Source organism: Phascolarctos cinereus, unplaced genomic scaffold (assembly GCF_003287225.1).
Source record: "Phascolarctos cinereus isolate Bilbo 61053 unplaced genomic scaffold, phaCin_HiC Scaffold_1;HRSCAF=81, whole genome shotgun sequence".
Classification (NCBI taxonomy): Eukaryota; Metazoa; Chordata; class Mammalia; order Diprotodontia; family Phascolarctidae; genus Phascolarctos; species Phascolarctos cinereus.
The window spans coordinates 273,032,973-273,045,554 of record NW_027555514.1 but is presented as its reverse complement, the minus strand read 5'-3'; the positions used below and the strand labels follow the sequence as shown (position 1 = coordinate 273,045,554).

The 12,582-nt window shown below is 43.9% G+C and overlaps 1 protein-coding gene across 2 annotated transcripts in view; it reads left to right on the top strand.

Annotated features, from left to right (window-relative positions):
- Positions 1-12,582, top strand: part of NT5DC3 (5'-nucleotidase domain containing 3) — a 78,060-nt gene that overhangs the window by 41,347 nt on the left and 24,131 nt on the right. For both annotated transcript variants that reach the window (XM_020982369.2, XM_078146875.1), the window contains exons 3-9: positions 1,757-1,831; positions 3,602-3,657; positions 4,518-4,608; positions 5,735-5,872; positions 8,083-8,143; positions 11,381-11,483; positions 11,594-11,695. In XM_020982369.2, the coding sequence (XP_020838028.1) occupies positions 1,757-1,831; positions 3,602-3,657; positions 4,518-4,608; positions 5,735-5,872; positions 8,083-8,143; positions 11,381-11,483; positions 11,594-11,695 (626 nt within the window). The remainder of the gene's footprint in view (positions 1-1,756; positions 1,832-3,601; positions 3,658-4,517; positions 4,609-5,734; positions 5,873-8,082; positions 8,144-11,380; positions 11,484-11,593; positions 11,696-12,582) is intronic.

Here is a 12,582-nt window from a genome sequence, read left to right as displayed (position 1 = left end):
GTTGGATTTGGAGTCAGAAAGTCCTGATTTCACATGTGACCTCAGACACTAGCCATGTGACCCTGAGCACTTAACTCAAGCTCTCCGTCCCTCAGTTTCCTCATCTGTAAAATGGGAATAATAATAGCACTGACGTTCCAGGGTGGTTGTAAGGATCAAATGAGATAACATTTATACAGGGCTTTGCAAACCTTAAAGTTATAATAGGCTTGATAAGGATGATATGTAAAGTGCTTTGCAAACCATAAAACCTACCATAAGATTTATAATAATGATATATAAAGTGCTTTAATTTATAAGATTTATATATAAAATTTATAAGATTTATAGTAATGATATATAAAATGCTTTGCAAACCTTAAAACTTATAATAAGATTTATAATAATGATATATAAAGTGCTTTAATTTATAAGATTTATATATAAAATTTATAAGATTTATAGTAATGATATATAAAATGCTTTGCAAACCTTAAAACTTATAATATTTATAATGATATATAAGTACTTTGCAAACCTTGAAACTTACAGTAAGATTTCCAATAATGATGTATAAAGTGCTTTGCAAACCTTAGAATTATAAGAATTACAATAATAATATAAATGTTTATCATTATTGTTATAATAATAATTGTATGTTATAATAATACTTGTTGTTAAGATGTTAGAATATTATATGTTATCATCATCATCATCATCATCATTATATTCTAGCAGAGGGGAATGTATTTTGCCATCCCTTAAATGTGCCTGAGAAAGGACATTTCTGACAACTGAGATGAGTTTGGGCTTGGGACCAAGCTATAATGTAAAGGTTAATAGCTAAATATACATCTGTCAATGTCCTGGCAGGGAGGAAACCTGATGCTGACCTTGCCCAGACTCCGTAAACAGGTGCAGGACCTGTGGCTGCCTGGAGCTTTGGGGGCTGGCTGTTGCTACCAGGCTAGCGGGGACAGGGCTGGTGCACCTATCCCGTGGCTGAGATTTTAATAGGGAGGCTGTTTCTTCAGCAGAAATTGTTCTGGCTTTTGATTTTGCCTTAAGGCATCTATGCAAATTGAAGCAGATTCAGAGATTGGAGGAAACTGAGCACAGCTTAAAAGAAAAAGAGAACTGAGTTGGGGGCTAAGTAAGAGTTTGATTCCTGGGTGGGTTGTAAGCGGCAAAACTGTGGTAGAGTATGGCCTTGGTGACCATAGATAATCAGCAGCGATCTAGTTCAACTTCCACATTTTACAGATAGGGAAACTGAGGCCCTAGAAGATTAAGTGGTGTGCCTGGCACATCCCACCTTCTTACCTCCGCCTCTTGGAATTTCTAGCTCCCATTAAGTCTCAGAGCTTCTTTCATCCAACTCCTTTATTTCACAGGGGGAGGAAAACAAAGACCCCCAAGATTAAGTTCCGTGCCCAAGGTCCCCCGGGTAGTAAGTAGGAGAGCCTGGATCCCAGGTCCTCAGGCTTTCAGTTCAGTCAGGGTGTGGGTGCTGGAGCCAGCTGCACCTGGCTTGGGAGAGCTGATAGTTAAATTTTTGGTGTAAATATTATCATCTCGGAAATTTTTGGTGTAAGCATTATCATCTTGGGAATCGGCAGATGCCACAAACCAGAGTTTGATTTATTGCTTGTCTACGTTTACCAAAGTCATGGAAAAATATTAATAATGCAAGTTAAATTTAAAAGTGTGTTTTGTGTACATTTCCCCCCATGCATAGCCAGTAATTTAAAGCCATTTTTCCTCCTTCTTTCCTTAGTATCCTGCAGAGATAAGGAGCTATGAATATGACCCAAATTTCGCCATTCGTGGTCTCCATTATGATGTACACCGGGTAGGTTTATTTTTTTCCCCCTCCTTTATAATTAGACTCTGTAGATGACTCGATATCTGGCCTGTAAAATGGGACAATTTCGTCCTTTGTCTGTTACTCAGTTTAATTTGATCTTCAATGATTTTCTTTTAGCGTTTTGGGGTAATTAGTATGAATTATCCAAAATGACTTTGGAAAGGATTTCTTTCCAAGAGGCCATGTGAAAAGAAGAAAGAAATGGACTGATTTGGAGTAGAGATTCATTCACAGCATCAATCTTCAGTCCTTTGAGTAGGACTCTGTTACTTATTAATAGACAAAAGTGTCTAAAAGGAACCTGCCAGGCTTTGAGTGTTGGTTTCTACAGCAGCATTTGGTTTTTGCCGAATGTGTATATCTGCGATAGTTGCTTGCATATGCATATGCTTATGTAGAGGGGGCCTTTTGTTTTAGGGCTCACCGTGTATGGCAGTGGAAGGCCAGTGGTATGTTGGGTGGGTTCTGTCATGGAGAATTTATGGAGACATGGACAAAAGTCACCTAGGAGGGTGGGCATGAGGGACTGGGATGATCTTACTAGAAGGGGCTTCCACAGTGATAAGAGGTTTAGACATCATATTAGAAGGAAAATTAGATTCTCTAGTCCAAACCTGGGAAGCCCAGAGAAAGAGGTGACCTGCCTAAGGTCACCCAGAATCAGAGATCTAGAACTGAAAGGGACATTAGAGGTCCCCTGGTGCAGAATTCTTAACCTGCCTGGTTATGATGTATCTTAAAATGGTCCGTGGATAGATTGGGGTGGGGTCTGTGAAGTTGGATACAAAAATAAAGGTACATCTTTACTTTTCCTAACCTAACTGAAATCAAGCATTTCCTTCAATTATGAATAAAAAACAAAACAAAAGAAAACATGATTCTGGGAAGGGACGCTTAGGCTTCACCAGACTTCCGAGGGATCCAGGACACAAAAATAGTGAAGAATACTTACTCTAGCCCTTATTTGAAGATAAAGGCCCTGAGGCCCAGAGAAACAGAGTGACTTGTCTGAGGCTGCTCCACTATGAACAGAGGGAGAGAGATCCTTGAGTACAGCCCTCTCATTTTACAAATTGGGAAACTGAAGCCCAGAGAAGGCTCCTAGGATTGTATTGATATAGAACTGAGAGGGACCTTAAGAGGCTGTCTGACCCAACCCCATTCCTTTTATAAATGAGGAAATGGAGACCCAGAAAGGGGCAGTTATCTTTATAGTGGTAACGTCGATATGTGTGTCTTATCAGAAGCTTCATACACTTACTAGCTGTGTGACCCTGGGCAGATCACTTAACCTCTGTTAGCCTCAGTTTCCTCAACTGAAAAATGGGGATAATAACAGCACCCACTTCCTAGGGTTATTGTGAGAGTCAAATGAGGTAATATTTGTGAAGTGCTTAGCACAGTGCCTGGCACATAGTAAGTCCTGTATAAATGCTTAGTCTCTGTCCCTACCCTCCATCAGAAGCAAAAGTTTGCTTCCTTATTTTAGAGAGAGAATGGTTATAGTATTAGTAATGACATCCCTTCATTTGTCCATCCAAGACAAATGCAATCTTTTCCATAAACATGGAGATCATTCTGAATTATTTATGTTTTTATTTAAAATTTTTAATTTATGAATAAAACAAGCATTTCCATAACGTAGTATAATAAAAAAGATGATTGTACATGAAGCTGCAAATCTGTTACGTACAACTTGCTATTTCTTTTAAATTTATAATAAAGTTACCATGTGAACTGTGTTTGTTTTTAAAGGCCATATTGATGAAGATTGATGCATTTCATTATATCCAGCTGGGAACTGTGTACAGGTGAGAGAAAATTTTTGTTCATCTCTAGTGAACGTCATGGCCTTTTTTCCAAGGCAGTTGTTCCAGTCCCTTGATTTTGTTGAGGAGTATTTCTGCTTGGCTGATTTCGGGAGTCTGGATTTCATCACTATGGATACGCCAGTCGTGTTGATTTATGTCCTGCCCCATTGCCCTCTCATGGCTCTCCAGGAGAAAATGAGGCTGATGACTTTGTGTAACTCTGCCTCGCTGAAATCCAGTTTGTAGGGGCAGCTAGGTGGAGCAGTGGATAGAGTGCTGGCCCTAAAGCCAGGAGGACCTGAATTCAAATGTGGCCTCGGACACTTGCTATGTGACCCTGGGCAAGTCACTTAACCCTAACTGCCTCACCAAAAAAAGAAAAAAAAAAAGAAAAGAAATCCAGTTCACTCCCATGTCACAACATCACCCCCATGATATCATTGGTCGTCTTTGAAAATGAAGAATGAACAACCCACTTTTCTGGGGGCGGTGAGAAGTTAACTATCTTGCCCTGGAACGCACAGCTAGTATGTATTATATAAGCAGGATTTGAATGCAGATCTTTCTGACTTCCAGGCCTACATACCACGCAAAGCTGCCACGTTTAAAAGATATAAAACCTCAATCTCCTCGAGGTAGGCAAGTAGCAAGTGGTAACTTCTCCACTTATTCTAGATGGGGAAACTGAGGGACTGACGTTAACTACCTTCAGGTTACTCAGTGATGGGTCCGGGGTTGGAAATCCTTCCTTGTCTGGTAGTGCGGGATGCAGGAGGCAGTTAGGGCTCTATTCCCAAGGCTAATCTGTTAGAAATCTCCAGCTGCGCCATCACTGAACTGTCTTCCCTTCTTACTACCAGAGGGCTCAGTGTCGTCCCTGATGAAGAAGTCATTGAGATGTACGAAGGCTCCCACGTGCCCCTAGAACAAATGAGCGACTTCTATGGAAAGGTAATTGGGAAAAGATTGACATTTTTTTTTCTGTCTTAGAAACCTTTTGAGGCTAATATCAGTAATGGAATATTGCTTCTGCCTTTGGAGAACTGGCCAGGAGAAGTAGTGTACGGTGTAGAGCAGCTACACCACACAGTGGAGAGAATGTTGGACCTAGGGTCAAGAAGACCAGAGTTCAAATCTGGCCTCAAAGACTTACTAGCTGTGTGACCCTAGACAAGTCACTTCACCCTGTCTACCTCAGTTTCCTCATCTGTAAAATGAGGTGGAGAAGGAAATGGCAAACCACTCTGGTATCTGTGCCAAGAAAACCCCAAATGGGGTCAAGGAGAGTCTGACATGATGAAAGGATGACTGAACGAAAAACAATGGATGGATTAACATATTCATAGGTTGCACTGAATTTTGTGGAGGCTCACAAGCTTGTGAGTCCATGACATAAAAAAAATGTTTAAGCCCCTTCTTGGATCTCCTTGTTTGAGAGGTGATGGATCTGAGGCCCAGACGGGTGAAGTGATTTACCTGAGATTGCACAGGTAGACTCATAAAGATGGAAAGACCTCGGACGTCCTCTAGTCCAGCGGTGTCAACTAGAAACAGGGGTCGCTGAATCATTCACAAGAATCCCTGCGGGCCACATGTTGACTGAGAAAACCACCCATGAACATTATCTATGTCTTATTGCATTTCTATTTATTTTGTTGAATATTTCCTAGGTACATTTTAATCTGATTTGGGCTGCACTTAGAGGTGTAGCAGGCCTCATGTTTGACATCTCTAGTTCAGTATCCTTATTTTTCTCAAGTGAAATAATATTTGTAAAGCACTTAGCCCAGTGCCTGGCACGTAGTAGGTGCTATATACATGCTTGTCTTCTTTCCGCATTGTGCAGATGAGGAAGCTGTGGCCCAGAGAGATTGAGATCTACCCAAGGTCACACAAGTGATAAATGATAGAAGCAAGATTTGAACCCAGGAAGCAAAGAGATTAAGTGGCTTGTCCAAAGTTGTGTAGATAGGAAGTGGCTGAGCCAAGTTTTGAACTCCAGAGGCAGTCCACCCTCCATTTGGTCGGGCCGTGTCTCTGTGCCCTTTTCAAGCCTGCATTTCCTCTCTCTCTGCAGAGCTCCCAAGGAAACACGATGAAGCAGTTCATGGACATCTTCTCCTTGCCAGAGATGACCCTCCTTTCTTGCGTCAATGAGTATTTTCTGAAGAACAACCTTGATTACGAGCCTGTGCATCTCTACAAGGATGTCAAGGTTCTGTCGAGGCTGAGATGGGGGTTGAGGGGGAGGGGGGAGAAGGAGAAGGGGCTGGCTTGGCTGAGGAGATGGAAAGGCCTTTGACTCATTCCACAGCTTTGGGTTTTAAAACGTGTTCCTGGAGAACTTGGATTTCTTTCATTTGCTTGAGAATCTTGGGCTTTTAAGGGACCCCATTTTATCAGAGAGATTATTTTCTTGGTTCTGTTCCAGTTCATACAAATCTCAAGTTTTTCCAAATTCTTTATTTTCATTGTTTCTTATGCTGCAACAGTATTGCATTACATTCATATAATATACGTCACCCAATCGATGATCACTTTTTCTTGTTTCCCTCCTTCCCTCCCTTCCTCCTTCCCTTCTTTGGGCCAAGCTTGATTATTACAATTTTATGACATGATCCCTCCCCCTCTTTTTATTGATATCTTTGAAAAATATCACCTTCATTTCCAAATAGACCCTTCCCTCCTTCACATCTAGTGAACTATTGCTTAGAGCAATTAAAAAAGCCATTCAGCAAAGCAAACCAAATCCGAGTCTGATGGCATGTGCCCTGTTCCACACCCCCAGTCCTCCACTTCTTCAGGGAAGGGAAGGAGGTGCATTTTCTTTACTTGGGGGCTAGTTACAATTATTATGATTACACAGCATTCAGTTTTGAAAGAAAAAACTTATCTTTAAGTGAAAGGATATAGTCAACAATCCTGTCTCTTTATGTGCAGATAGCCTGCTTTTTTGGGTTTCTTTTTATTTTGTGTTGTTTTTAACCTAGAAAGAGAGGAAAGCAATAACCTACATGGAAAAGTAAATTTGGGGATTAGTGATTTCTAGGTTGGTGACCAAAGAATTTCCATGCAGGGTTACTAACCGCCCTCCAGCCTGGCCACATCTCTTCGTGTTAGAGCTTAGCCTTTCTGTAGCATCTATAGGAGTGTGGTGTTGGTTTTCAGTCATGTCTGACTCTTCATGACCCCACTTGGGGTTTTCTTGGCAGAGACACTGGAATGGTTTGCCATTTCCTTCACTGGCTCATTTTACAGATGAGGAACTGAGGCAGACAGGATGAAGTGACTTGCCCAAGGTCGCACAGCTAGGAAGTTTTGAGGCCAGATTTGAACTCATGTGCCTTTGTGACTCCAGGCTGGGTGCTCTCTCCACTGCACCGTTTAGTTGCCCCTGTAGCAGTGTACATTGGCTTGACTCCATGTTGCCATGTTAACTGGACTTGGGCTCCTCAGCAGCCAGGCTAGTGCTGACTCTGACCTGGAGGTGTTTGGTGATTCTGGCCTCTCTTTTCAGGCCTTTTAGCTGGGCAGGGCCAGGAAGGGACATGAACCTCCAAATTCCAGGGACAAATTAACACAGTGAAGCTCTGCTTGTGATTTGATGCATGGAGGATGGTCAACATATTACTGTAGCTGCTGGGCCAGAGAGGATCCCTCTGTCAAGTATATCTCCCTGCTAGTGGTGGGGTGGGAATGTATCACTGGGGACTAAGGAGAGGGCCAAAGAAGATGAGCTTGATGTAGGGCACAGAGCTTTTGTTTCGGAGTCAGAGGACATGGGTTCTAATCTCAGCCCTGCTGTTGTCTTTCTTTGTGACCTTGAACAAGTCACTTAAATTCATTGGGACTCAGTTTCCTCATCTGTAAAATGAAAGGATTGGACTAGATGGGCTCTAACGTCCCTTCCACCTCTAGGTTGATGATCCTATGACCTGGATTCAAATTCTGGCTCTGCTGTGTACTACAAGCTTGGTCAAGTTATGGGCCTCAGTTTCCCCATCTGTAAAATGAGCAAATTGGACTTGATGGCCTTTGAGGTCTCTTCCAGCTCTGAAATGTGATCCTGTGATGGCTTGAATTGATTGTTGTCTCTTTCCTCTGGTGACCAGGAAGCCGGTCTGGCTACTGTCCAAATGGGAGGAGGTCAATCAGTTGCAACCCTCTCAGTCACCATGCTGAGCATTGCTTTGAAACTGATGCCCATCAGAGCACACGCTTTTTTTCCCCATCAGCAGCAGAAGGTATTTAAGGAAAGGAACAAAGCTGAGAATGAAACCAGTGTTTAGAGTGCTGCCAGAACTGTAGATGAGACAGTAATTACTCTCGGGGCGGCTGGATTGGATGGTGGGTCTAGCTTGTGCGTCTTAAAACTGTTCAGTGATCTTTTTTTGGCTGATTAAAAGCGTGTTGATCTTTTGCCAGGACTCCATCAGAGACGTCCACACCAAAGGGATCATGTACAGAGCAATCGAAGCGGATATTGGTGAGTCAAGGCAACGTGCATTTGGTAAGCGCCTGCTGTGTGCCAGGCACTGAGCGAAGACTGGGAATACAAAGGAAGGACCAAAAAGCCCCCACCCTGACAGTTCGGAATTTCACATTCTCTGTGAAGACGCCTTCTGCTTTCTTCTTGCCCCATACCTGTGGCTGGAGGTGTGTCCTGTCAGGTTCCCTGCTTGGGAAAGAGCCTTGAGCTTGGAGTCATGGGACCTCAGTTTGAATTTTGGCTCTACCCCTTATTAGCTGGGTGACTCTGGGCCTCAGGTGCCCCCTCTGTAAAATGGGGTGGCGGTGTTAGAGGAGATGGCCTCTGAGATGCCTTGGAGATCTAGAGCTGTGAACTTAAGATTCCTTTGGAATTTGCGGGCACCATGAATCCAGAACAGAGCCACGTTCCCTGCGTCCTTGCCTTTCTGGATTCATCTTCCCATCCATATCCTGGGAGTAGCACAGACCAGAGGGAGAGGGTTGGGGACTGTCATGGCAGCTCCCGCTTTCTCAGCCCAGTCTGATGTAGTGGGCACACTTGAGGTCAGCATAGCCCTGCCTTTGTGATGGGGACAGCCAGGACTCTCTAGCTCCTCTTCTCTGAAATGTATAAGCTGCTCCCTGGGGCTTTCTTTGAATTTGAGACCTTTTGTTTTCACATCATCATCTGTATTTCCACTTGTAGAGCCGTTTCTTGTTAACAATTTTTTTTTGAAAAAAGGGGAACAATCTAGCAAATGTTTACTTTAAGTAAAAAAATAAAACTTTAAAAAGGATAAAAGGAAAAATACTGACCTTGTGTGCAATGTTATTACCCTTTCCCCCTTCCAGCCTTTTTCTCTGCGAAGGACTTGGGAGAGGAGTCTTCCTTTGTGTCTTCTTTGGGGCCAGGCTTGCTTTCGAGAATTTTCCCACATTCATTGCCCATTATTTGGTGGTTCTTCTTTCCAGGTCCATTGCTGCAGTCATTGGGCATATTGTTTTACTTTGCATCAGTTCACCTAAGTCTTTCCATGTTTCTCTGGATCCTCTGTGTGTTTGCCTCCCCGGGATGTCAGGGCATCACATGCAGACTCACAGGAAGCATCTTTGGGACAGCTCCAGGAGCCGAGAAGCCTGGCCAGGAATGATAGGGACATTATCTCATTCGCTCAAGGTTTCCATTTCTTCTTCTAGGTCCCTGTAGTTGAGGGATTTTTATCACCATCATTATTATTCTCGCTATGTGGAGATTCTCCCTTCTTAGCCAGAGTAGTCCAGCATTGGTTCATCTTGCCAGCCCTGGAGTCCAAGCCCCCGAACAAGAATCCGCTCTCTAGCGTACTCAGCAAGTCTTCTTCTGTCCTTTGTCTAAAGACAGCCGGTGAGAGGAAACCCACCGATTCCCAAGGCGGCCTGCGTCTGTACTGTTGGGTGGTTCTCATCATTGGAAGGATTTGCCAGACGTCCAACTTAAATGCTTCTACATTTGGCTCCTGATGCAGCCCTCTGGGGCCAAACAGCATGGATAGAGCATTGGGCTTGGGGTCAGGAAGACCTGGGTTCGAATTTGTCTCAGACACTTGCCAGCTGTGTGACCTTGGGCAAGTCATCTAACCTCTGATTGCCTCAGTTGCCTGTAAAATAAGAGAGTTGGATTTGATGACCTTGAAGGTCCCTTCCCTTTCTACATCGATGGTTCAGTAAGAGGCATAGTGACCAGTACCAGGGAGATAACATTAATCCCGACTTTTATGCGATAACCTTCCTTTTCTTTTCTTCCTTTTCTTTCTTCCTTCTCTCTCTCTCTCTCTCTCTCTCTCTCTCTCTCTCTGTCTCCCTCCCTCCCTCCCTCCCTCCCTCCCTCCCTCCCTCCCTCCCTCCCTCCCTCCCTTCCTTCCTTCCTTCCTTCCTTCCTTCCTTCCTTCCTTCCTTCCTTCCTTCCTTCCTTCCTTCCTTCCTTCCTTCCTTCCTTCCTTCCTTCCTTCCTTCCTTCCTTCCTTCCTTCCTTCCTTCCTTCCTTCCTTCCCTCCTTCCTTTCTTTCTGGGTTAAGTGACTTGCCCAGGGTCACACAGCTAGTTAAGTGTCTGAGGCTGGATTTGAACTCAGGGCCAGTGTTCTATCCACTGCACCACCTACCTGCCCTTTTTATTTTTATTTTTTGGTGATAACCTTCCAAAGACTTGAAGACAAGTACCACATTCTCTCCCTTGAGTCTTGTCTTTTCTGGGCTAACTCCCATTGTATTCATGGTGTGGGTGAGCAGTGTGGCAGAGTGGATAGAACCCTGGCCTTGGAACCAGGAAGCCTTGAGTTCAGGCCCTATGTCTGACATGTCCTGGCTGTGTGGCCCTGGGCAAGTCACCTAACTTTTCAGTGCTCTGGGCAACTGTGACATTCTAGGGGTCGGAGAAGGTCCCAACCTGCTGGTTGAGGGAGTTTTATCACCTGGACCTTTTCTGTCCCAATGAAATCTCAGGGCCAGACTTTATCCCTGTCATACTTCGTTGTTGTCCTTGTTCTATGCTTATCTCATGTGTCTTGTCCACCCAGCTAGATGTGTCTTCTATTTTTCTTGTGCCCCGCTTTCCCTGCCTCCCCCAATATCCTGACCAGCCCTAGGAACTTATGCGTGCTAAAACACGGGCTTGTTAAATTGATCAGCAGGCACTCAGGAAATACCTTTTGGGTTGTAGATCACAGACTTGGAGGCCAGCCAATCAGCGAGCATTTTTAAGCACCTCCCATATGCCAGGCACTGTGCGAAGCCATGGGGATTGAAAGAAAGGCAAAAACAGACCCTGGCCGCAAAGGAGCTCAGATTCTCATGAGGTAGACAGCACGTGAACAGCCATGCACAAACAAGATATGTACAGGCTGTGGAGGAGGGCTACCAAGATGAAAGGGGGTGAGAGAAGGTTTCTTGCAGAAGGTGGGATTTTAGGTGAGACCTGAAGGAAGCCAGCAGGCAGAAACAGGGAAGGGGAACATTCCAGGCATGGGGGACAGCCAGCAAAAATGCACTGAGTTGAGTGATGGAGTGTCATGTTTGGGGAACAGCCAAGAGGCCAGAGTTTTCCAGATGAGTTGACTGTGGTCAGGAGGTTAAATGACCTACCTAGGGTCATACATCTCATAAGTATCTGAGGAAGGATTTGAACCCATCTTATTGACTTTCAAGTCCAGTCCTCTGTCCACTCTTCCGTGCCAGTGAATTTAACATCTGTGTGAACTTCTCTGTTTCTGTCTTAGAGAAGTATATCTGCTACGCTGAGCAGACCCGAGCGGTGCTGGCCAAGTTGGCCGATCACGGCAAGAAGATGTTCCTCATCACCAATAGCCCTAGCAGTTTCGTGTAAGTCTATAGTGCCTCCTTTGATGGGCTGAATCTAATTTGTTTCAGAACTTGGAAAGGATATATCAGAATACTTTAACATCGAGCCAATGTGGCTTTGAATGTTCTAGGGACAAAGGAATGCGGTACATCGTTGGGAAGGACTGGCGGGATCTGTTTGACGTTGTGATTGTTCAGGCGGAGAAGCCCAATTTCTTCAATGACCGGCGGAGGTGAGAATCTCCTTTCCCAGAAGGCTGGATTTTAGGCATTTACCGCTAGTATGAAGGCTCAGTTTGGGGCATGTCTTTAGCTGAAATTTATTGATGAAATCACAAGCATCCTATCTTATAAGTATTTTTTTTTTTACCTCCTTTGGAAAAGGATTTCTGAGAGTGGTGAAAACTCATCCATCAAAATGTTCTGAGCTCATCATTGGCTTGCAGAGTCAGGCTTATAAGAAAATTGCATATATTAGATTAGGGTCTAGCTTGTTTTATGAAGATGAGACACAGAATCTTAGTATAAGAAGGATCTTAATGATAAGTCTACTAGCCTTGTGACCCTGAGCAAGTCCCGTAGCCCTGTTTGCCTCAGTTTCCTCATCTGTAAAATGAGCTGGAGAAGGAAATGTCAGATCACTCCAGTGTCTCTGCCAAGAAAACCCAAAATAGGGTCATGGATATGACTGAAACCTCTCAACAACAACAAAGGATGATTCTAATCCAATTTCCCACCCATTATGGGAATCCATATATACAACAGACTCTCCTTGAATGCTTCTAGTGACAGGAAGCTCAGTCCTGACAATTTAGTCCATTTGATTGTAGGAGTTTCAGTTGTTGGAAAAGGATTCCTTGTATTGAGACCAGAATCTGCTTCCCTGCAATCTACTCATTTGTGTTCTATAAGCAACCTTTCTGAGCCTCGGGCCATACTTCCAGGCTTGTGTAGTAAGTTGGAGGTTGTCCTGTCTACTGTTCAGATCACCATTTATAAAGAGAGTCCCTACTGTGATGATTTCACCAGTCCTTGACAGAATGACATTACAGCTTCTTGTTTCTGACCTAGAAACACACTGTTTACCCTCTTCTGCATGACAATCCTTTATAAGCCTGAC